The 25,316-nt window shown below is 38.4% G+C and overlaps 3 protein-coding genes across 5 annotated transcripts; 2 read left to right on the plus strand and 1 right to left on the minus strand.

Moving 5' to 3' along the window:
- Positions 1-91: 91 nt before the first annotated feature.
- LOC126850631 (sorting nexin-27) lies at positions 92-8,700 on the plus strand. 2 transcript variants are annotated; one of them, XM_050593816.1, is made up of 7 exons: positions 92-488; positions 5,059-5,196; positions 5,732-5,956; positions 6,106-6,416; positions 6,504-6,742; positions 6,930-7,211; positions 7,308-8,700. In XM_050593816.1, exons 1-7 carry the CDS (start codon positions 142-144, stop codon positions 7,374-7,376), a joined length of 1,611 nt encoding a protein of 536 aa, XP_050449773.1. In that variant the 5' UTR covers positions 92-141; the 3' UTR covers positions 7,377-8,700. The 2 variants fall into 2 exon arrangements, with proteins under 2 accessions (XP_050449773.1, XP_050449775.1); XM_050593818.1 differs by lacking the exon at positions 92-488 and adding an exon at positions 4,436-4,973.
- A 2,316-nt stretch (positions 8,701-11,016) lies between these two features.
- Positions 11,017-23,950, plus strand: LOC126850610 (uncharacterized). Its single transcript, XM_050593763.1, has 10 exons — positions 11,017-11,992; positions 13,801-14,075; positions 14,395-14,868; positions 15,241-15,329; positions 17,270-17,466; positions 19,156-19,295; positions 20,375-20,593; positions 20,736-20,846; positions 21,357-22,352; positions 22,464-23,950. The coding sequence occupies exons 1-10, from the start codon at positions 11,948-11,950 to the stop codon at positions 23,368-23,370; spliced, it is 3,453 nt and encodes a 1,150-aa protein (XP_050449720.1). The 5' UTR covers positions 11,017-11,947; the 3' UTR covers positions 23,371-23,950.
- Positions 15,336-19,741, minus strand: LOC126850648 (nucleoside diphosphate kinase homolog 5-like). Of its 2 annotated transcripts, none has more exons than XM_050593857.1 (5): positions 19,653-19,741; positions 16,027-16,413; positions 15,788-15,926; positions 15,594-15,682; positions 15,336-15,515 (listed from the first exon to the last, which is right to left on the minus strand). In XM_050593857.1, the coding sequence occupies exons 2-5, from the start codon at positions 16,246-16,248 to the stop codon at positions 15,405-15,407; spliced, it is 561 nt and encodes a 186-aa protein (XP_050449814.1). In that variant the 5' UTR covers positions 16,249-16,413; positions 19,653-19,741; the 3' UTR covers positions 15,336-15,404. The 2 variants fall into 2 exon arrangements, with proteins under 2 accessions (XP_050449814.1, XP_050449815.1); XM_050593858.1 differs by having other exon boundaries at positions 16,027-16,367; positions 19,653-19,708.
- Positions 23,951-25,316: the final 1,366 nt, after the last annotated feature.

The following is a 25,316-nucleotide window of genomic DNA, read 5'->3' on the forward strand; positions in this document are numbered from 1 at the left end:
ATATCGTTCAACGATGCCTCGCTCCAAATGTTCGATATCGAGACACGTATACCTCGATACGAGAGTAGCCGCTTCGTGGATTCATTCCTAGAGCAACGCGTAGCATTAGCGGTCGCCGTGAATGGGCGGCCAGAGTGCAAGATGGCGGATTGCGAGTCGGAGGTGCACCGCTTGGCAGCCACGAATCAGGACGGCAGTGCGAGGAACGCGACGACCGTGACAATGGTGAACAACAACGCCACGCGGGTGCCGCAGCATCCGCCGAACCAGGACCGCCAGGACCCGATCAATCAGGGGCCGCGATGCGTCACCATCTACAAGACGGAGACGGGCTTCGGGTTCAACGTACGCGGCCAGGTCAGCGAGGGTGGACAGCTGCGGAGCATCAATGGCGAGCTGTACGCGCCGCTGCAGCACGTCAGCGCGGTTTTGCCGCGAGGCGCCGCCGAGAAGGCCGGCGTCCGCAAGGGCGATCGTATCCTGGAAGTGTGAGTAGTGGAAGAATCCTTGTTTTATTCCACCTCGTTCACATCAGCTTCGGGTACCTTCTTCGGCAACGCTCTTTTGTCAGGACCTCTTGCTTAGGTCTCGTTCGCGAATGTGTTAATTTTGATGCAATGATCTTTGATCATCTCGGGCTGTGCCAAAAATTGCCGAGGCATTCTTGTAATTGGATGGCAAACACGCCAAGACGCGAGATTCGGCCTTGATTGATTTCGCAGAGTAGGAACGATAAAAGGTTTTGCAGGACTTGAGTAGAAGATGTAGATTGACAGATGAATGATCTAAAACGAGATTTAAATTGCACGTTCTTTGTCTAACAAATAATTATAAATCATTGGAGACTGATTTGACTGTTATTATTGTATTACTGATAATCAACGTGTTATGACGTTTCTTGTTTCCGTGCAAGTCATCCACATTTCGACATTCTTGAAGGAGCTAACATGCTGACGTGCACGTGTTTATTCCGTGTTATCGAAATTTTTGAAGAAAAATTTAATGTGATTCTAATGTAACATTAATTGATGTTTTATTGGTCGACGAAAAATATTTAAAGCAATTTTAAATACGAATATAATCTATATTCTTAGATACAAAATTTTCATTTGAGGAAAAGTCTTGTTTACGAACAACAATTTCGACACTAATGTCATTTATTTTTCTTCCAAACATACGCACATTCGCGGACCGTGCATGTGTTGCTCCCGTTAAGCGTGTTAAAAGTCATCGACTTGCAAAATACGACGATAATGAATGTATCTGAACTTTGCTTTTTCCGGTAAAGAATCGGAATAATGCGCTACTAAAAATTGTACGTATATACAAAGTTTATTTATATGGAAATAGCTGCTATGGAAATTACGCTAGTTATATTCATATAGAGGATTACTCGCAACTGTTGACTCTATTGTCGACGATCCTCGAGGTTCTTTAGGATTCAGTCATTGCGTTCTAATAGCCCAAGGTCCTGTAGGCCACTGATATCCATCTTTGACTGTCGTTTATCTCTTTTATGTCTTTCTTGATATAAGAATCCCATATTATATCGATTAAGTATCTAATATCGATTTTATCGTGCGCAGCGTTAACTGACAGATATCAGCTGATCGAAATTTTTACTATGTTGCGTAGTAAGTTGCATTGACAAGATTTTGTAGAAGCAAAATAAAGATTTAATAATACATCATACATAAATTTTAGGCACGCATATAATTGGAATAATAAATAATTGGAATAATAATAATCGCGCTAACTGTTATTAAGACGCAAAACAAATTTCAACCTGTAAAAAAAGGAGAGAAACAAAAAGTATCCGCAAAAATTCTGATGTAAAAATGATAAAGTTTACATAATGCATTAAAAATAATGTTCCTCTGTCAAAATTATGCAAAATCTGTCACTTCTGCGAGCTTAGAACCGGTTTCTATCGTAAATTAATTAATCAATCGAGAAGATACACGAAGTGTATATATCTTCAAATCTCATTTATTATCATTTTTAAACAATTAGCCAGATATTAAATTTATCAAAGTTATTTCTCGTTTTAACGTTTGAGAAGATCGTTGATATTTATTTATGATAAACGCCACGATTGTCTGTAAAATATCTTTATCGTCGCAAATTAATTGTTGGGTTAGCTAATCAACTATCTGACTGACAAGCCGTGCTCGAGCATTCGCAATTTTCATCGGTGTGATCGTTAGTGCTCTTGGATTGCTTTGCATAGCTGATCATTAGCCACCCGGCACCATACCTTGTGCACAGTAATTGTGTTCTCCAAACTGTTTAATTAAAAGCTAATTTGCTTAAAACATTGTCGCTTTGTCCTGGTTGAATTTACTACATAGAGAGAATTTAACGATATATATTATGCGATGGCTTATTCCCGGCTTAAATTCGAGTCTCGTGATATTACACACGGCCACCATAAAGATCGTAGAATTGAAAGTAACACGTATCTAAAATAAATATGAATTTAAATATATTTTTTACGCGACGTTTATTGTAGGAATGACACAAATCGAATCTTGATATCGACGTTCCGATAAGTAATCTACTCTGTACTTAAGGTATGACTAATTTATTTTGATAATGAAAGATTGATTGATGATTAGACAAGTCGAAGAGATTAAGCGATTTAAAAATAAAAAGTAATGATATCACAAAATCTGACGATGTTGATGCAATCGATACTATCGCAAGCATCTCTCCCATTTGCGATAGACATGGCTCTGCATTTATTTGTGACGGTGTGTCTGGGATATGGTGTCTGCTTGCAACTGTATGTGCGTGCGAGTCGCAGGTCCAAGGTTCCCATAAACCTCCTCGCGCGGTTCAAGGACCGTCCTACAGTCGACGTGACGTCCGTCGATTTCAGTTTCGTTCTCTCGACAATCTCTCGTTTCACAGAGACATGAGAGATTCGAGGCGAATCAGTACATTCCTCGATGATTACTAATATCCATTTCATGGATGTCAATGTAATTGAATATTTTATTACATTCGTCATTTTATAATTCGTAAATATTTTACACTTTAATGTATTTTTTCCCCTTCTCACTCGCGAGAGATTGATCAAGACCTTTACTTTGCCTTTCACTCGGCTAGCTTTACGGTTCCGATCGCTACTTGATGATATGTCATCTGTTCGGATTTAATGGATTCTCAAAGCATTCGCTAAAATGTCGACACTATCGCTTCTTCACTTCGAGATATTTGTCAATATAATTCTTGTATCTCTGCGTTTCGTTAACTTTCTAACTTTATTGCTTGCGTAAGAAAATGACAGTCGCGGGTTAAACGCTTTTTTTTTTTACCAATGCATATTCATATGACTTCCTTTCTTATGTTACACTTCTATTAATGTTTTTAAAAGGCTTGCTCTTTATATGGTTTCTACAATTCTTTCTAAAGTTATTATATGTATATATTATGCTTATTTGTGATGAAACATATTTTCTCTTTCGTCAAATGAAGTTAAATAAAAATAAAAATGAAGTTTTCTTTGGCAGTAAAAATAGGGAACATAATCTCACACGCATATTCGAGAATTATAAATTAAATTAGATAAAGTGTAAGGAGTTGGAGCTAAGATAGCGTGGAGGCGAAGGTTTAACGAGCAACAATAAGTGTGAATCTTACATAAAAGGAGCCGCTATTGCGTCCGATAAAATGAACAGTCATTCTCTCAGAGTTGCGTTGATCATTAAGGGTCCCATTACCGTAGGTACGATTACTCTAATTAGACCTAATTAGCGGATTCGACCGTACCTTATGAATGAGAATTTCGAAGAAAGGAAACGACACGTACCGCGTATTCCTCTTCTATCTCTCTTTCTCTCTCAACCCCCTTTTCTCTCTCGTTTAAATTATTTCAGTCATTTGTAATATTACTGGCTCACGAATCTCGCTCATGCAAAGCGCATTATCTTCTTCTAACAGATTACAGCGTACACGCGGTGCCGTTTATTGACCGATCCGCTTCGCCCCTCATCTGCCGATCTAATTTTATTAGATGACGAAATAATTCTGTAAGCTCTATTATATCAACGCAGATAACGCCTCTGATGTGGACGGCACGGAGAGGAAAGTTTGCATTTGGCGAATGCAATGCGTTTCGCGTCTCCGCCACCGCTTTGACGTAACTAACTCATTTTTGCGCAACGATTGAACTCTGACCTCATCTCCTCCTCCCACAATATTCAGCAAAAATAATTAAAAAGGAAAACAATATAATTAATTACACGCACTTAATAGGATTTGATTTTAAATTACACATGTGATATGACAGTCGATCGACGACGTGCCTCCATCTAGAAAACAGATATAATTTATATGATTTTTTGATTGATATGATTTTTACGTCTATCCGGTACGTACTTACGCGATAAGGAAACCGGGTATAAAGTGCGCGATGCGTCTTTTCGTACACGCAGACGCGAAAATCCGCGAGGTAGGCGACATTCGCTGACCTCTGTCGAGTGTCGTGCCTCCGTGCTCCGAGCCAATCACCGGGCCGTGTCCTTTCACTGCCGGAATTCGAAACGTGCAGCAAAAGGAAAGGAAAAGCAGGAGAGGCCGCGTACGGTATCCTATTCCGACTTCGATTGGCCGAGTAATGTACGATCGGGGGCCGCGACCGGACTCGTCGAAGGCCTCTCCGTACGTCGTCGCGAGCCAAATCCGGGTAACTGGAAGTGTCGAAAGATCGTCGCGCGACTTTTTCCGTTTGTAAATCCTCTCCCTTCTCGCGTCTCGTCCCGCTCTCGATCGCTCGTCCGTGGAAAACGGTAACAGTTGGCGCGAACAATCGTCGCGCCCGCCTGTTATTTGGACTACAGATTGACACGCGCGCCGATAAGGTCTCCCCGCGCAAATATGTTGACGTGTTACATATCCGCGTTGCAATGCGAGTGGATCGAGAATCGCAGAGGATGGCATCCGATCGGCGTGCCGCAGTCGCAATTAAAGTCAGTTTTCGTATTATAGATCGACAATACGAGGGGGAGAGGGGGGCGATAATTGTGACGATGCATAAATCGTTTCTGCTTGCAGGAATAACGTCAACGTCGAAGGCGCCACTCACAAACAGGTGGTGGATCTTATCAAATCGGGTGGCGATGTTCTTACCTTGACCGTTATCTCCGTGACGCCGCAGGAAGCGGAGAGGCTAGAGCCCTGCGAGGATTTGAGGTATATGTGATACGTTATTTTGTCGGATTTTGCATTTAGTTTACACAATCGTTCGCATTAAATTATCGCGTGCATCTCTTTCGATGAATCGTAATCGAGTGATTATCGACAGATATCTCATCGATAAGATTCTTAAAGTGTTACAATAACCTTGATTCTAATAATTTACTTATCTAAAGTATGTTTGTTTAAAATGTACATACACACATTTTATTATTAAATATTAATACATATTAATTATTTAAAATTAAGAAAATTAATATTTATTAAATTTTATTTAATAAATATTAATTTATTAAATTTTATTTAATAAATATTAATTTTTAATAACTGGATATATTAAAATATATATATATATATATATATATATATATATATATATATATATAATATATCCAGTTATTAAAAATTAATATTTATTAAATAAAATTAATATATATATATATTTAATATAATTTTAAGAATAGAAAATATATATTTAAAAAAATATGAATATTCATGAAATATTAAATGCATCTTCACATCTCTTCTTCAGTTATGCATCGGTGGATTACAGCGAGAAGCGATCTTTGCCCATCAGCGTGCCCGATTATCACGTTCGCGAGAGAAAACACGAGCGTTACGTAGTCTTCAACGTCCATATGGCCGGCAGGCACTTGTGCTCGCGTCGATATCGGGAGTTCGCCGCGTTGCACATGGCATTGAAGAAGGAGTTCATAGGCTTCAATTTCCCGAAGCTACCAGGAAAATGGCCGTTCCAGTAAATATTCTCGAATTATACGATAGTATCACTCAGTGCAAACAGGCATTTATATGCCGATGATGATTCGAGCCTCTCCGCGAAATTATTCAATTGAAGAGATATTCTTCTCGTAGGATCATGAATCATCAAGACTTCGCATTTTGCAGATTGAGCGAGCAACAGCTCGATGCGAGAAGACGCGGCCTCGAACAGTATTTGGAGAAGGTGTGTGCGGTGCGGGTGATAGCCGAGAGCGACGCGATGCAGGAGTTCCTGACCGATCGATTGGAGGAGGACGGGGATCAGGGACCGGCGGTCGATCTCAAGGTTCTACTGCCGGATCGGGAAGTCGTCACCGTGACGGTCCCGAAAGCGGCGTCGGTGAAGGACGTCTACGATGCGGTTTGTTCTCGAGTCGGCTTAGACGCGGAGACGGCCAAGTACTTTTACCTGTTCGAGATCGTCGAGTACAATTTTGGTATGTTAAGGATGATCGCTCGAAATGATTGTACGTCTCTGAATGAAAGATATCGGAGAGTCTCTTTGTAATTTTATTGTATTTCAGAGCGGAAGCTGCAACCTCACGAACACCCGCATACTTTATACATTCAGAATTATTCGACCGCCAGTGCGACGTGTCTAGCGATAAGGAGGTGGCTTTTCAATGTGAATAGACCTCTGAGCGAGCATGCGTTGACTTGGATATTCTGGCAGACGATCGACGAGGTGAACAGGGGTCACATCACCGCGGGCGAACGATTGTATCAATTGAAGGCTCTACAAGATGCGTCCAGAAAGCACGAGGTCTGTTCAATGGCGGAAGAAATTCTTTATACAAGATGTCTCGATTATCCTTCCTGTGAAATTATTCAGACGCCAATGATATCTGAGTAATCGACAGTTTAAAATGAGGATCTTCTCGCGAGCTAAGTTTTCGACAAACGCAAATAAATTCAATCTTCGATTTTTCACGTGACATTTTATGCCGCAGTATTTGAAACTGGCAAGGGAACTCAGCGGTTACGGGGACATCGTTTTCCCGCATTGCGCGTGCGACTCGAGGAAGGAGGGCCACGTGATACCGGCAGTAGGAACGGCCGCTTTCAAGCTTCACGCCGCCAAGGAGGACGGTACTCTTGAGTCGCAGGTGGTGGAATTTCAATGGAGCACCATTGCCCGATGGGAGGTGGACGAGGATGGGATGGCGTTCTGCTTCCAATATACGCGCCAGGACAATCGTCCGCCGCGTTGGCTCAAAGTCTTCACACCTTACGTGAGTCACGAGCGCTACTTTCTTAATTATATCCTCGATATATTCGCGAAATATTTCATATATTATCCATACTTTTCTCGTCTCATGTGCTTGCAGTATACCTTCCTCTCGGACTGCTTCGATCGAATAGCCGAGGAGGCTAAATGGGATGACCCAGGGGAATGACGTAATGCTCGACGCTAAGATGCAATCGGTGCGTAATTGATTGGCGGTGTTTTTCCCAGCGCATTCGCCTCTCTCCGAAATTTTTCATTTTAGGAGATTTAGCGATCTTGTAGACCGAGTCGGCGTTAGTGCGTGTACCTTTAGCATATCAGATTGTTCCATCTGTTGGCTTCATTATTACGGATGCTGCTGATCGGGAGGGAGCGTTTGCTCGCTTACGTTATTATCGGATAAACACGCGTTTAAATGTAAATACCCATCCCGGTGAAAGATACCGGAATGAAATTACGAACATTCGATATATACGAGACATTCATAGATAGGAATTATATTCTGTTTGAGAACAGAATGCGATGAATGAATTTACGCCATGCTCGACCGTGCTCGAATCTGGCGTAGCTTTCTCTCGACGACGTGGTGTAATTAATAAATCTAATTTTTATATAAATACAGTTCGAGCTCTTTTGTTTTCGTCGCGACGAGATACGTGCCGTTTCTTCTTTCTTTTACGAAGGACGAAATTGCACACGCGAGGGCACGCAAGAGAATAAAAAAAAATACGTTAGTGTACAGTAACGTAGACTATTATATCACGGGCAGATACGATCGTTCGCCTAGAAAAAAAGAAAAAAAAAATAAAACCACCTATCCCTTTGGCCTATAAGTTGTTACACATATAGCGCGCAATTCTCGATCATCGATCGAACTATACATAAACGTTCCTCCCTGCTCGCCTAATAGAAACCTGAAACTCTCCTTCCGTTTTGGATCTGAGTGTGAGCGTGTTCGAGATGCGCATTTTTTAATGCGCAATATTTCATAATTTCGTATGTACGAGTTTCTGTCAATTCGTTACGCAGGATAGTTTAAATCGAGTACATTTGTAAAGGTGATTTTTAGAAAGTCAATCTCAATATAATCCGATTCATCGTCGCGATAAGCTTTCTCGTTGATATTTTTTTTTTTTTCCGATTAAGAGGATGAATTTTGAAAGAAGAAATAGATACATATCACACATTATAGGCTCATTGACAATAGCGTTATACGCACGAAATTGAAAGAGATTCTCTTTCTCTTATCTTATCCTTTAAATTATCCTGTGTAACAAGGATTTCCTTAATGCACACGCAATCTATGTGTAACGAATCGATCAATCGGTCCTCTACACGTTTTATTAATTCATTAATATATATATATATATATATATATATATATATATATATATATACATATATATATATATAGGGTATTAGCGTTAATGAAAGATAGAGAAGAGAAATTGTAAATATCAATGTTAAAAATATACTTTTTTTTTAGGAAGAAACTCGGTTGTTTCAATAAAATTAATGAACGTATTGTATCGACGAGATATTAATAATCGAGTCTCTCTCGTCCCGCGACTCGATTATTACGTAAAACTGCGTGCGTGCAAATCACGATCATGTGCGGCTTGTAATAAGAGACTGTTCTTCTCTCTCGGGTAAATTTTATTGGGCTACTCCCCCCTTTTCCCTCCCGTCATCAAATTTACAAAGATAGAAAATGCGACGTTAGTGCACGTCATCCGGACATACATACACACACACACACACACATATATATATATATATATATATATATATATATATATATATATATATATCGCGTGTGCGGGATTTAATAGAGGAGGAGGAAAATGATATAAAGATTCGGGACAGCAATGTATAACAGTCGCATGGCACGACTGTTTCCTCCATTACTCTTCGAAGGAAAAATAATACTCAATAATGTTAAGAGAGATACACTGATAATAACAGCAAGAAACAAGTATAAAGATAATGTTTAGCGACGTTTACACTGTTCTGCGTGCGATGATGGTGATTTGGCAAGATCACTTGCCAATGATCCATTCGACGCGGATTCACGATAGAAAGCGAACATTTGGAGCGAGTACTCTTGCATACACACACACACACACACACACATACATCATCATATTCACGCTGTGACATTTGATTGTTGATGCACAAAGTTTCGTTCCTACATACACACTCTGTCTTCTCGCAATGCTTAAAAATCCACTTGTTCGCTTACTTGAGTGCGCAAGCAGTCTCAGCAAATGATATATAAATATAGAAAGATATGTAGATATATTATTATCGTTAATGTTTTTAAACTTTATTCACGGCGAGCGTGCAACGAATGGAAGATGCGTGTGTAAAAAAATTCGAGTGACGAGAGATGTGCGTATGATAAAAAAATTATACATATATATATATATATATATATATATATATATATATATATATATATACAAATATATGCGCTCGCGCGCGAGGGTAGTATAGTTATGATACTGTTAATGATATGATAGAAATATAGAGCATAATATAAGAACATAATTATAATCGAACACAATATCCCAGTGAATACAAAACCCATCAATCGCGTATTCACTCAAACGAATGAGCGAGACAATTACAATAATGATTTTCATTGATTCGTCAAGAGAGAGAGAGAGAGAGAGAGAGAGGGGGGAGAGTCTGTCTGTTAAAGAACTGTAAGATGATGAGCGAGTCGTAGGTAGCAATACGTGCGTATGAAATATTATTAATAATTAAAATTAATCGAATGAACCTTCGGATGATCTCTTAACATCTACATCAGAATTTATCTGATCTATCATTTTCTGATATATATTATTGAAATCTGAGAAAGCCGAGGGTCTCATTGAGAATTATTATATTACCAGTGAAAGATTCGGGATATACATGAGACCTTATCGCGGTGCGAGCTTGCATTAATCGAAGTGAGGTGATAATTAATTTGACGGTGCGAGAAGAGAAGTCCGTGATGTCGGGAATAGCCATCCGTCTGGAGTATGGCAATAATAATTATGAGGAGAGAAATGACGATCGCGTATATAACATAGTTGATTGGTAGTAAATATTTTTCGAAAAATCGTGCAGAGGATACGTCCAGGTAGATTCAACTCTGAACGCGAAAGATCTGAAGATTAGTCGGAATTAATGATAATGATTTCGCAGTTTCCTCTGAAAACTGTCATCTTTATTCCTTGCAGTATTTATTTTAATTGCACCATTTTTTCTCATGGCACGATTTTATCGCGTTAAAGATATTTTCTTTCGTTTTAAAAAGATGCTTAATGAAAATCTCCTTTTATTTCGCGTCTGTTGCACTTTGTCTAAATGCGTTTCTTACAGGCAAATCAATAAATCTAAATTGAGGCAGCTTATTTATAGTGTATAATTTGTTTAATTATTTGCATCGTTAATTAACGAGCTAGCGAGTTCGTCGAACGTAGAATGACGAAAGAAATTAGATAGTATAATTTATTGTTATCACAAGACCATATCATTATCGTTAACACACACACTTTAGGCGTTATAATTAAAATATTCTGTATAATCGTAGTACGTAATAACAAATGCTCCAATTTATCGTATAACATCAGTTCGCGTAATTTTGCTGTAAAACTACAATAGTATTTTAAATTAGCGAGAGATATTATTCGATTTCTTTATGAGCCATCTTATTGAGAAACGAAAAATAAAAAAAAAAAAAAAAAAGAACGAAAGAAATGAAATTCTTGTTATTGACCTTTTTAATAGGTTACATCCTGCCTATCATTACTTTGCGATGATAATATCGCGCGATTCAGACAATCCGCAATTCTAGCAACGAATATATACGTATATAAGAGAATTTGCGGTCGGCATATATCTGCAACAGTACAATTGTTATTACGTAACGCGGTAAAATCTAAAATCTATTCCATAACGTGCTGTAATAATCTAAAATGAATTCAGTGACGTAGGTAACACACTCGTACAAACAGATAATACCGAGATTTTCTATGCAGAATAGAAAGTCGTTGCTTTCCCATCACTCTCTCCAGCACGTAAAATCTTGCGAAAAATCTTTACCGCAAAATAGAAAAAAAAAAAAAAGATTGTCGAATAAAAAAGACCGATCGTGTCTAATTAATTTCCCGTATATTCTCGAACGCGAAAATGGTGATAAAAAAAATAATTGATCGAAGGCGATGAAGAGTTTTATTGCCGGTTCGCGAATGCCTTGTAAGAGGATTGAAATTCACGAAGGATAAACGGGTAACGAGTTTCATTCGTAAGTAACGAATAATTGCATTATTATCTGGCGCACGCGAATTAAAATCCTTCCTCCTGCCTCCCCCATCGTAAACTATGTAAACATAAATAAAGGCAAGATAGGTCGTGTGTGTGTGTATTTGCGGCGGTATGTCACAGATTACCGCAGGTTGCCGTGCTCGTGTTAGTGTACAAGGTGGGCACACTTTTACAATACATAATGTAGATCTTCGCAAACGAGTGTATACACGCTCGCGGCCTCGTATGTAATGACGTGATACCGATACACATGCAAGAAGGTCTAAGAAGATATCGCTAAGTGGCCGCCGATATACGGAACGGCAGATCAGTTCAAAATCACCTGTCCCACAAGGTGGAACAATCCGTGGAGACTATTATCGGTGTATCGCGTATTGAATTTAATTGACGCGAGGCTTGAATTCCTTAAATCTTGAAGAAGAGATGGATCGTATTAAGAGGAAGAGAAGAAGGATGGGTAGTGAAAAGGTAGCCGTTCAAATCCAATTGTCTGTGGAGATTCGGATTTTGTCTAATTAAATTGTTTGAAAGAACAAAATTTCTAATGACAGATTACGTAAAACTCGAGAATTTTTAATTTTTCTTATTTAAATAATATCTCTTATAATTATATTTTTTATAATAAGTGGTAGTTTTTTATAATACCTGTGTATCTCAATGAATTGTCAGAAATGCTGTTGTAATAACTTTCACGATTTTTTTGTGATAAATCACATTCTTAAAAAATTATTAGCAATATCCGTAAAAATTTCTTAAAATGCAAAACTATAATAAAAACAAATATATAAAAAATATATAAAAAACATAAAATATTATATATATAAAAATATATAAAAACAAATTATAATTTCTAATATTTGCGGATGTTGTGCTGTTTTAACGAAGCAGGATGCTTACAAAAGATTAAAATCTTTTCTGTATCTTTTAAAAAATGCAATCGTCTTATCGATAACGTGTGTCAAGATAGCAACTATAAAAAGATCGGCAATCAATGTTTAAAAATATTTATGTTACAGTCTCGTTCTAACTTTAGATAGAAATTATCTAATTATTTAAATGTTCTCAATTATAGGCAATATATAATACCTGTCTTCTAATTGCAATTCTTTAAGTATAAATGAATTAATTGTCTATCTGCTTTGTATCTATTTTTAATCAAAGATATTTTTTCTTTATAAAGAAAAATTATAGACATAAAAATTACTTTTTATCGTTTTTTATTCTCAACATTTCTAGTTATAATCAAATTCTATTTGTTTTATTAGAAAATATATATTTTTTTTAGCACACAAAATGGAGTGTTATTTTCTTGTTGCACAAAGTGAGAAATAAAAATTATTTAATGCATAGCCCAACGTACTTGATTATATGTTTATTGTTTATGTAAATCTAATGTCACGTTATTATCTTCGAGCACTCATTACCTGAATCGTTACAAGATCTCACGATTTCCCGAATGTCCTACGTTAAAAAATTTTAATCATCAAGGAAATTGTATCAAGAAATGCTATTCTATTACGTTTGCTATTGAAATTGGATTGGTTTTAAAATTCCTGATTTAAACATTCATTTCAAGGAAAACGATAATTTCCCATAACATGAACGAATCGCGAACATTCAAAAGAGCGAAAATTAAAAAAGCCGATGCAAAAAACTATTCTGTTCCGTAACGCTTGATGGATAATATTTCATATTCTGTAACCAGTTTTTCTCTTCGTGACATAAGCATCACATAAACAATTACTAAGTTATGGATTATACTGATTATGCAATGAAGACGAATGGAACTGTCAAATCCATTCCACGTGATCCATGTCGTCTATTCGATGTAAACGATGACTAAAAGCCGATGACTAAAAGCGTTAAAGTACTTGTTTAAGAGTAAAATTATGTTCTCTGTAAATGATTCATGCTCAGTCGTAAAAGACCGATTTGCTATTATAATCTCATTAAAAAGTTGGACCTTTTTATTTCAAAAATTGCTCAGAAAAATTGTCAAATTTCTTACATTAGTGCTTCTCCGCGAATGCGCTTTGTAGTTGAGAGAGGCTGTCTCATCTCAATCAGAATTGGACAGAGACAAAGAGAGAGAGACAGAGAGAGAGAGAGAGAAAGATAGAGAGTACGCGTTCACCGCGGATAACTTTAACGAGACTTAACGAGTCCACTCCCACATACGGTTTCAACGATCGTCATTCACCCGCGTTCCGCTCTACTCCCGCGCTACTCTCATCAGTCCTCTCTGATCATCATCCTATCTCTGTTCTGCGACGCAGAAAGTGCTGCTGTCCATCGTCGATCCTTGGGATGTGAAGGTGGCCAGTGTCGATCCGGTCGGATTGGCCGAGCGACGTGGCGTGTCTCTGTCCATTCTACCCTCCGAACAAGATGAGGATGTGAATGTAGAGTGGTCGACCTTAAGCAGATCCATCATCAGGACACCATCGCCTTGGTACAAGCCCGGTAGCGTCTCGAGTCACATCAATCCCGCCAAGTCCGAAGAATTGACGCTGATCGATCCGATCTGGCTGAATTCTCGATATTCGCGAAGGTATCCTTGATCTTTGCCGACTCATTAACGTGCTAATGAATTGGCATCTGGACAAACTTGAAGCCATATTTGTTGACGAGAATTTTCGTAGCTTGAAACTCAATCAAAGAGAAGCTTCGAGGGACTCGATAATAAATTTATTTGGTGAACACGATAATTGTACTTTAAACTGTTTCTAATATCTAATGCGCTCTCTTTTTCTAAAATTCTCAGAGACACGCGGTGTACATTAAATAATTAAATAATATAAAACTGTTGTCTTCTTAATTTTATACATAGATTACTCAATAATTCCAATGTTTCTCGTTACATTTCGAAGATCACCCATCAACGCGACTGACGACTCTCCATCTTCGATTCCGTTCAGAGAAAAATTTCGAGATAGCAAGCAAAAAACCGACGACGACAAGGCGAGCGAGGTCGACAATGGATTAATCAACGGCTCGCAGGAAATTAGTCGCAACGGTTTCGACGATGTGAACGGTACAGCGGCGGTACGAGTGCGTTTTGAGATCGATAGAGCGGCGGAGCCGTGGCGGAATGGAGTGCGATGTGTCGCGAACAGTACGCAAAATATCGATGATGCGTCGCGTGTATTGACGAAAGATTGGAACGCGAACGATAATTATTCGAAAGCCGAGGAACGGACGATTGCGGAAAAGCGGAAGGATTGGCGGAGAACGGACGACGCGAAAATCGATGAGAGAAACGCGAATGCCGAACGTGACGATTCTGTATTAATTGAGAAGGAGCCACCGATTGTCGATATCGTTCAACACTTGGTGGAATCCAGGTAATTATTTTTTTGAAATAAAAAGTAAATTTCACATCAAATATCACGTCTTATCGCAAATTTAATGTTTATTTGTATATTTAATTCAAATTATTTAATTTAAATTATTTTTATTGCTTTTTTATTTGTATTCTCTTTTTGTGTTTTTGTATTATTTTAACACTAGTCTTTTTTTTTTTTTTTTTGATGTGATAAGCTTCCTTGTATATCATGCTAAATGAATATTTAATGTTTGAAATGTTAAGGAGAATGCAGTCGAAAATTTTTATGAGTTTCTCCAGCATTCTTTTTAAATTTTTATATAAATAAAATGGGGCTCAATAGAATTTTATATTCGATAGCATTTTGCAATTTTCTATTTTATATTTGGAGGTACAATCCGCAAACCGCAAAGGAGAAGAGATTAAAAAGGATGCCATCATGTCGTCGACAACAAGCTTCAAAGGAAATAGATTCAGTGGGTGAGGCGGCAATTTTCTTATCATATTAAAGTGTAGAATTAAATGAATAACACACGAGATGAATTTTGAATAACATTATGTCGGAATTAAAGCGAGATTCTTCGGTAGTTTAGGTTTATTAGGGTTGTTCAGGATCAGCCAGTGCGCCAACCACAATACAGGATCGGCCGGTCTCTGTTTGCAACACTGTAAAACGGAATTCGTATACAATTAATTATTCAAATAATTTATCAATTTAATATTTATTTGGAGAGATTATTTTACCAAAGTTAAACCTTCGGCGAGAATCGGGTTAATATTCTCCCATAAAAAGTCTTCAGCCATCTCGTTCTTTAATAACGGCTCGGTTATGACTGAAAGAAAAGAAAAATTCCAATTCAGTATGAAAACAATGCTATTAAAAGTATTTAAAAAATTAAGAAAATCAAAAGACAATGAAGTGAAAGAATAATTCTTACATTCGGGAAAGAAAAAGTGGATCTCCTTCTCGGCCTGCTCGCGATTGCAGCTGCCGTGCACAGCGTTCTTAAAACTATCCCCTTTACGACCGTATCTCGCCCTGATGCTGTCGGGAAAATATAAACGCGCTTCAGTAACCTGAAACAATATTTGAATGAATTTTGTATAAAGTCGATGACGAGAAATGCGTCGCTAAAGTACATTTTATTCGATTTTTCTTATATATTCTGCACAATACCGTGGCTGGTCCGATGATCCTCTTCCATTCTTCCACGGCGTTCAGCTTCGCCAACACGAACACTATGATGGGTCCCGAGGACATGTACGCCACCAGATGAGGGAAACTCAGCTCGCCGAAGTGATCGTTATAGAATTGTGAAACCTGCTCGGGTGTAAGCTGAAGCCAACGCCTCTGACAAATCTCGAAGCCTTCCGTGTATATTCGACGCTCGATCTCCATTTTGTAGACTATCGCTTCCGGCTTTATTATGGCCAGGGTGCACTCGACTTGCGGTTCTTTCTCCACAGTCTTTTCAATTTTGTCGCTGTCGTAGCAAATCGCTGACAATTGGAAACTCTCTTCTTCGTCAGAGTAATCGCATTCCGTTGGATAAATAAATATATACTGCACGTTTTTTCAAAACAGTTATTTACTTGCGGGAGGAAATTAATAATTTACAGTTGTTACGTTTAATTTATGCAAGATATTTCTTTGTCGATATCGTACCGATCTGCTAGAGGATTCGCTAGAGGATTCGCTAGAGGATTCGTTAGAGGATTCCAGACTCGACGACGAATTTTTCTCACAATCGCATGTCGTACTGCTATTAGATTGCACGGAATCGATCGGCGTGCCATTCGGATCGGAGGGAATTTTATGCTCGAGGATATCCTTTCCGGGACGATACGGTGCGAAACATTTCGAGAAAAGGGTTACGACATCTGGGTCGATTTTTCCAACGATTTTATCATTTGCCAAGCGTTGTGGACAATCACACATTTTTATTTCGCACTTTTCAAGATTATTTTTGCCTCTCGTATCTCTTTTCCTCTTTATTTAAGCAGGTATTGAAGAAATGAATTTAATTTACTGATTATATGTTTGAAGAAATTATAAAGCAGGTTATATCCTTGATATTTGTTTGTTTTGTCACGTACCGTCATGTGGTAAAAGTGCCAAGTTTTTAATTATTAACTCCAATGAACTTTTTGATCTTCAATTGCACCGCCGCCATGTTTTTCTTTCTTAAGTTTATACTATGATAAGTTAGGATCACGGTATAAGTGCATTCATCACTGACGCTAATATTTATTTAACGATAACGCTGGAGTATGCAAATTAAGAACCTAGAAATTATATCCTTATTGATTTGCGTTTACGCTAACGTTATTTCAATATGTAATTAATCATTAAATAATACGAGACGCATTTTTTAAATATTTCTAAATTATTGATCCATTCCTCATGGTTGGTCTTTCAGAAAAAGTAAACGACGACACGAATGTGTTTGTTAACGAAGTCAAACGAGAGAATAATCAAAAAGTGGCCGAGAAGACAAACACGGTAAAAGGGCTACCGGAAGTGACGGCGCTACGCGTTCCAAATATAAGAAAGACTAGCATCTCGATGCCCAGCAATCTCGACGAAATGGACGACCTTCGAATAGACAGACAAAACGTAAGCGAAATATATATTTTATATATATTTTTTTATATATTTAATTTTTTATATATTTTAACTTTGAATGTGATTATATTCATAACGAGATCCTATTATTAGGCTAAAATATGTTTATATATCGAGAAGATAATAATTAATTCATTATCAGATTATTTCCCGAATGTTCTCGATTAACATCGTGATTGATAATTATTATCATAAGTCTCGAGAAAAAAAAGTGCGCGGTTGTATAAATAAAAAAAAAATGTTTTGCGAAAGTGGCAAACGAGCAACCGTTGCTATCGATAAATGATAACGCGAAAGATCACAGATACACTTTTTGAAGAGAGCACTGACTGGATTGTCATTCAGAAAATGCATTAAAAGCTCTTCACAGGATAAAATCTTTGACTGGGAAATATTTCGAGAATTCTGCAGCAAAGTTTACGAGAGAGATGCATGTATTTTATATACAAGAATTATTACAAAAATAGAAGATATTAATTTTTATAAAAATATAAAATATTATTTTTTCCTATATAAATATCATTCTTTGTAAACTAAAGATAAGTTGAAAAACGATATCATTTCATCTCATTAATCATTATCTACATATTATGATATTTATGTCTATACATGCCCGTTTCGGAAGAACGAGATTCCTCGTCAATGCTGCGTTACGTAATGTTTGCAACCTATCCGTGCATGCATTTCGCTTCATGTTTTCATTAGAGAAATGAGTAGTTCCTGCTGGCCGCTTGAAACGAACGGTGCCGTTGCATCTCTCGCATGACGTATATTGCGTGATTTTATTTTATATCCATCCTTGTCAAACAACTTTTTTTCTTTTTTCTAGAGACTATATATTTTTCTCCTTAAATATACGCAAAGTGTGAATAAATGTAGACGTGAAAAGATAGTGAAGCGAAAAAAGATTTTTAATAATATTAAATTGCATGGTGTGTTGAATCTAATTGATAAAAAATGTAATGAAGAGAGTACCGATAACTAACGTGACGGTAAGCATTGTTTAAGATTTAATCATAACAATTAAGATAATATATGAACGTGCAAAAGTCTATTTATGTTGAGGGATTTGCATAGCGAAATTAGCGTTATGCTAATGGCTTTAGATCAAAGGTTGAGAAACGTTTAACACATTCGAATGATATTTTGCTCCGGAGAGACTGCAATATCGTCTGAAGTTATTACGCTTGTTAAATTTGTCGTTTGATATATGATAGGCATTAAGCCTTGCTGATAAGAAACGCATTTCTGAATAAGGTCATTGTACTTAATTGCTCATCGATTACGCACGCGTACATTGTTACGGAAATATTTCTCATATTTTTAAAATGTTTCTATTTTTATTTTATTTAGAAATAAGAATTATAAATCCACAAAAATATAAATAAAATAATAAAATAATAACATAAAAAAATAATAAAATAAAAAATTAGCATCTTATCAGCATATTTTCTCGCAAATTATACTCTACTATATTAATAAAAAAATAATGTGAACACGAGACGCGCAGATCGAGACGCGTATGCTGTTGATCGTTACGTCAGCGATCGATATAGATGACACGCGAAAACGAATCTTACTGTGTGATCGACGACGATGATTTACGGCGTCGATAGAGGAGTTTGTCTCATTGCACAGGTGTCGACTTGCTTGTTCACACCTGAATTGTTGATGTTTCAGGGGACAGGGGCTTCGAAATTCGCGAGAGCGGAGAGCGAGACCAGCAGCAGCGTGACTTTCAGTAACAGCGGCTCGACGCCAAATGGAAGTCCGCTGGGTTCCGATACGGAGGAAGAAGCAAATGACGAGGAATTGGTCAAGTAAGTGTTGTAGAGATTTGACGATCGATTAAAGTTTGAAGAAAAAAAAAATAAAAATTCTCGTCTGCTAAAGTTTCATAAATCGTGGAGAAGGCCAGATTTATTTATTCATTTATTATCAGAATTTTAATTTTCGCGATAAAGCTAATTATCTTATCGGCTCTTTTAATTGACTTCAGTCAATTTGTCTTAGATACGATTTGTTTGACAAATCTAATCCAGCTAACTTTTCGCAAACTCGTACGTCGGGACTTTATTCAACGGATGATAATAGCTTGGCATTTTGTATCGATTCGGCTCACACTTATATTAAGGCGACTCGACGGCTTAATAGATCCATAAATGCGCCGATATTACTTATATTAGTGAAACATTCCGTGCAGCTCGCCGCAAGAGACGGACACTTCGCTGACTATAATTTTCTCCCGACAACGTGCACTCTAAACGTACAATTTGCATTGCAACACTCCATTATATGCATATATATATATATATATATATATATATATATATATATATATATATACGAGACACTGTTTACTGCGTTCGCATTTACGCTCGGACTGAGCGGATGAAACCGGCGTACCTATATCTGTCCGCGTTCACGGTCATCATAAGCACCATCGTCGTCGGTTCTGACCTTCCTTCATATCGCATCAGGGTTATCGCGCCATGAGACTCGGCTCCCACAAAATGCTCATTTCGGGAGTCAACAGTCACCGTACGCGATTGTAATTACGATCATCTCTCGATTTTTTTTCTTCCACTTACTCTATTGTTTAAAATTGTCTACTATTCTCTTGTCATTCACGTCGAGTGTTCGGATTTTTTAAATATATAATAGTGTGTGTTTGTGCTTGGACCGCTGTCTAAAAAAGTAACTTAAGGATTAAGAAACAAATTTTAAAATTTAATATTTAAATGTCAATCGTGTTTGACATAACAGGATGATTCCCCGATATGATGTCGGTAGCGCCGTGTCATTGCAAAGGTTGATAGGCAATTTGAAATTGAAATTAATATTCGCTTTGACCATTTATCTAATTATATGTATAATAGTGATAAAAAACTTCTTGTAGGGTGCCATTGCAAGCTCCACCGCGAAGAAAAAGTAGAGTCATGCAACCATCGATGAACGAAAAAATGGGAAACGACGCCACGGAACTTTCGGGTGCGCAAAGTGCGAATTCCACGATAACTAGCGTAAACAGCATTAGCAGTCTCCTGAAGGAGAAACTGCAATTGTCGTTACCGCAAGCACTGCGAAACAATGCGAGACGTCAGAATGCCGACTACAGGTAAAGCAAGATATCAAATTTCTATTTCGAGATAATAGAATTTATTACGTTAATATTAAAATTTGATAAGAATGTTATACTTACTTCATGGTTACTTTAATAATATATAATAATCTCTAGAAAAATATTTAATTTCTTGTAGGCTTAGAGCGTTTGTCGGTTTCCTCTTTCTGTGCGTCGTTTTCCTCGTGGGATTCGCACACATTTATTACAACCAGCATGTCTTACAACGAGCTTACTTTGACAAATTCAGGTGAGTATATGGTATCAAAGAATGTTATAAATAAATAAAAAATTTGATGTTTTTTTAATAATAAAATTATTTATAATATTACATTATATTTAAGGATATTCTTTTTCGAGCAAATTATCAATTATCGAATCATTGTAATATATTGTTAGTTCACGGCGTTTTGTATCGCTTGCCTGCTGTGGAATAATTTTCGGTCGTTTGCCTCTGCCAGGAAGCACCTAATGGAATACATTAAGGCTCGTTTATTACGCCGATCGTCAGTCTCAAAATGCGTATTCAATTGTTGACCTAATGCTTATACGCTTAACTTTTTAAAGGCTGCATTATCTTAGGATGGAAAAAGAATTGTAGTAGCAAAATTATCTGTACACTGATTTTTTTTCTTCATTATTCTAATTATTATCATTATTTCGATGTATAACATTTTTACTCTTTATCATTTTTTTTTTAATTACAAAGATTTCTCTGCAAATCCTAATTATTGTTTATACGGATTGATCTTTTTTTCAGATTTAATAAAAATGAAAGAGTGATGACAATCTACAGTAGTACCGGCGCGGAGATCATCGCCGCTCGACTCGGCGAGGATATTCCACCGGAAACGGGAGTGTATCCCTGCCTTCCGCATCATCAACGGCAAGATTCTGTCTGCCTCGAGTGGCTGCAGCAGACGCGGCTCTATCTCGCACATACAAAGCGCGACGACATGCACTGCTACCACGTAACCTGGAAGAGCCTGAGTCCCTACTACAATCCCAAGGACTGCTTCGACTGGTCCTCGAAGAGAGGCCACTGGTACGGCGCCGGTCAGATTCAGAACATGGCGTATCCCCTGGAACGAGGTCGCCTGGAGCTAAGTCCTTTTATCACGGGCGACGTGAGGAAACATTCCTTCGGCAATGTGTTGAAAAGATACTTTCTCAATTCGAAGGGTGCTACGATCCTAGTGGATCCCGAGACACCGTTGTACGTTTCCATCAACGCCAATCGAACCAACGACTTTTGCCTTCAAGCCAAATATGACGCTTTCGCTTACATCAATCATCTGACGCCGCTACCCCAGCTCAACTACACCATTTGCGCTACTGACAATATGAAGACTCTACACTCTTTGATGGCGGAAAAGTCTCTGTGGGACGGCCTGAAGCCCGACGAGCTGCACGCCGTTCATTCGCTGTTGTCCGAACCAGTCTGGCAAATTTCGCCCATCAACGAGGCGGCCATTTATAATTACACGGAGGACGTGATCGCATTGGGTTTCCTTCGCCAAGGCCACGTTCTGCTGAGCGAAGAATGGCAACCGAATCCGGGAGATTTTGTCCTGGACGAAGAGCGCTTTCCCTCCATGGAGGAGACTATAAATATTATTCATCGCAGAGGATTTCGAATAGTCTTCAGCATCCAGCCGTTTATCTCCACGGAATCCGTGAACTTCAAGGATGCTGTCGCTAGTAGATTACTCATCTCGGAGAGAGGCAGCGATCCTCGGATTCCGGCATTGACGAGGTTATTTTTCAATCATATTTTTTATAATTGTGCTTTTATGTATTATTAGTTAGACTAGGTTAGCTGACTAAAGAATTGATTTAAGGAAATTGTAAAAATATTTAATTTTAGATACAAGCAAAGTAACAGTGCCGGTGTGCTCGATATCACCAACAACAAGACTTTACCCTGGCTGCAAACGAAACTCGAGAGCCTGATCATGAAGTATCACGTTGACTCGTTTTATCTCGACCTGGGCACCGCTCAGGACATGCCGCACTATTACAAATGCGAGCAGCCACTGACCAATCCCGATCATTACAAGACCATCTTCACCCGCTCGATACTAAGCACCATTCCCGTGATCGGGGTGTCCAGTGCCATTTCCAGGCCACGAGCTCCCGTCTTTGTGTCCTTGCCACCCTTTCCGTCCTCCTGGAAGGCCATCAAGACCGTTATCCCCATCGTGCTTAGCTACGGCATGATCGGTTACCCGTTTATCATGCCGGGTGCAGTGGGCGGCGACGTGGCGCTTCCGATGTCGGATAACAATCCCGACAATGACTTTGAGGTGGACCTGCCGGACAAGGAACTCTACATCCGATGGCTGCAACTGTCCACTTTCCTACCCGTGATCCGCTTCACTCATCTGCCCAGCAAATACTCGGACGAGTCGGTTCTGGAAATAGCCAAGAGGTTGACCACCTTGCGGCAGAAGACAGTGACGCCGTTGCTGAAAAAGTACGCGAACGAGACCTTGGACACCGGTCTGCCCATCATCAGGCCGCTCTGGATGCTGGACCCGGCCGATCCAGCCTGCCACGTGGTGGTCGACGAATTCTCCGTCGGCGAGGAGCTGATCGTCGCGCCGGTGCTTTATTCCGGCAGCAGGCAGAGGGAAGTTTATTTGCCAGCCGGTGTCTGGAGGGATGGCATCGATGGGAGTCTGAGGAAAGGCTCGAGGTGGATTCACAATTACAGGGTGGCGGAGGACAAGGTGGCGTACTTCGTCAAGATGCCGGATAACACAAGGTTTTAAGGGCGGTTCCAGACGCCACACAGAAACTCGGATTTCACGCAAACGTGCTTCGTGAGCGATGTCGAGTTTGACGATTTGAGTTCGATGATTTTTTTTTATTTAATTTGTGCAATATATGAACTGGTTGCTCGACGAACTGACATAATGCAGGCTAATGATCGTGCAGTGATAAATATCTCTTATGTTTGAGGTCATGAAAACTTTGCACGTGCAGATGCGACATTCACTATTCAATGAATGTATCCAAAAGTTATGAATGCAATAATTAAATATCCAACGTCTCGTACACTTTAGAGCACACTTCCTTACTGCACTTTTGTACAACAGGATAATTACACAGTGATAAATACTTAATGGTTGAAATCATTACACGTGCGTTGTTGGATATATATAATCAAGAGAAACTTTTAATTACACAATAAAAGTACCCAGAAAATATTACTGTACCCTACAAATATGATATTATCAACAATATTATATTACGATGCATATCATAATTGTATACACATTAAAAGACATAGAACAAATCTAGTGTAGATTTATAATTTATGCTGGCAATTATATTTATTTTATCTAACAATATTATGTATAGCTTTATCTTTATCATTTTCCTGCTAAATAATCTATTAATGAGACTGAGAAATTTTAATAATACGAATAGAAATGAAGAAGAGTGTGTGAATACAGAGTTGGTGAGAATGCAATCTTGCAGAGCGCATGAGCTATTTATTTTCTCATTACAAACTTACATGACATGTAAAACAAAACACGTGGGCATGCAGAAGCAGGATTTCGAAAATCGGTGTAATTTCCGATAAATTCGATTTTCGATTGCCGATAACTGCGAGAGAAGAATACGTATCTCACGCCGCGCGGAGAGATTCGTGGATGCATATTCGTTCTCCGCGTGTCCGCGGCAATCCGAAAATCCGAAGATCCGCAACAAGATTACATCGGTCTCGATCCTTGTGCAAAACATCTCGAAACAGGCGGCTGATCTACGGTCGATCGACGAGGAGAAAAATTAAGACGCGTGAGGCACACAGGCGAAGAGATTCTAAGGTATATAGTGTATATTTATTATATTATTATTTTTTTTTTTATCATATAGCATAACATCGTTATTTCTATAATAATAATAATAATAATAATCATAGCACCATGAACACTCCACAGTAAGTTCTTTTTTTTTTTTGCTTAATTCGTTATTCGAAAAAAAACGCGACACGCCGATGCGCTGCGACGGGTGAGAACCGCGATTATACAATCGTGGAGGGAACTCGAGCGATGTCGAAGAAACGTCACGAAAGGCATTCGCGAAACGTCTCGGGCACACATTCCTGAGAGTTTCCCTGAACGCCTTTCCAAAGACCTTTCGGCGCGGATCTCACGTTACCCTCGACGCGCGACAGCAAAATCCCTCGCTCGGATGTGACTAGATGACCGTCCGTTTTTTTTTCATTTATTTTTTTTTTTCCTAACACTTGAGAAACGAGATTTCTGACTAGAGCCCCGCGAGTATCCGAGAAAATTTTCGCGACGGAGGAAAGGAGCGTTTTTTATTTTATTTTATTTCGCCGTCCCTCCGACAACATGAAACGAAAAACGCGAGCGAATCAAGAAGAGAAAATGAGCGCTCTCCTCCGTCTAACGATCCGATAATTTCTCTCTCACATAATGATATTCTTGATTGTTTGTCGTCTTCTCGTCGGAGAAATATATCGCCGTTCTCGCACCCGTCGAGCACCGCGATTCTGGGGGTTCGCACAGGTGTTGAGGCTCACGTTTTTCACATCTTTCTCTCTCTCTCTTTCTCTCTTTTTCTCTCTCATATATCTTTCGCTCTATTTCTCTTTCTCACATTCTCACTTCATTTATTAAATACTTCGTTCATATATTATATATAGATATCTATATATATATATATATATATATATATATATATA

Source organism: Cataglyphis hispanica, chromosome 6, assembly GCF_021464435.1.
Source record: "Cataglyphis hispanica isolate Lineage 1 chromosome 6, ULB_Chis1_1.0, whole genome shotgun sequence".
NCBI lineage: Eukaryota > Metazoa > Arthropoda > Insecta > Hymenoptera > Formicidae > Cataglyphis > Cataglyphis hispanica.

Coding starts and splice junctions, on each gene's coding strand:
- LOC126850631 (XM_050593816.1), top strand. CDS start 142: ATGGCGGATTGCGAGTCGGAGGTGCACCGCTTGGCAGCCACGAATCAG. Junction 5,197..5,731: donor GAGCCCTGCGAGGATTTGAG/GTATATGTGATA, acceptor TCTCTTCTTCAG/TTATGCATCGGTGGATTACA. Junction 7,212..7,307: donor TCAAAGTCTTCACACCTTAC/GTGAGTCACGAG, acceptor ATGTGCTTGCAG/TATACCTTCCTCTCGGACTG.
- LOC126850610 (XM_050593763.1), top strand. CDS start 11,948: ATGGATCGTATTAAGAGGAAGAGAAGAAGGATGGGTAGTGAAAAG. Junction 17,467..19,155: donor TTCGAATAGACAGACAAAAC/GTAAGCGAAATA, acceptor TTGATGTTTCAG/GGGACAGGGGCTTCGAAATT. Junction 20,594..20,735: donor CGTCAGAATGCCGACTACAG/GTAAAGCAAGAT, acceptor AATTTCTTGTAG/GCTTAGAGCGTTTGTCGGTT.
- LOC126850648 (XM_050593857.1), bottom strand. CDS start 16,248: ATGGAGATCGAGCGTCGAATATACACGGAAGGCTTCGAGATTTGTCAG. Junction 15,927..16,026: donor GGATCATCGGACCAGCCACG/GTATTGTGCAGA, acceptor ATATTGTTTCAG/GTTACTGAAGCGCGTTTATA. Junction 15,516..15,593: donor TCGCCGAAGGTTTAACTTTG/GTAAAATAATCT, acceptor TCCGTTTTACAG/TGTTGCAAACAGAGACCGGC.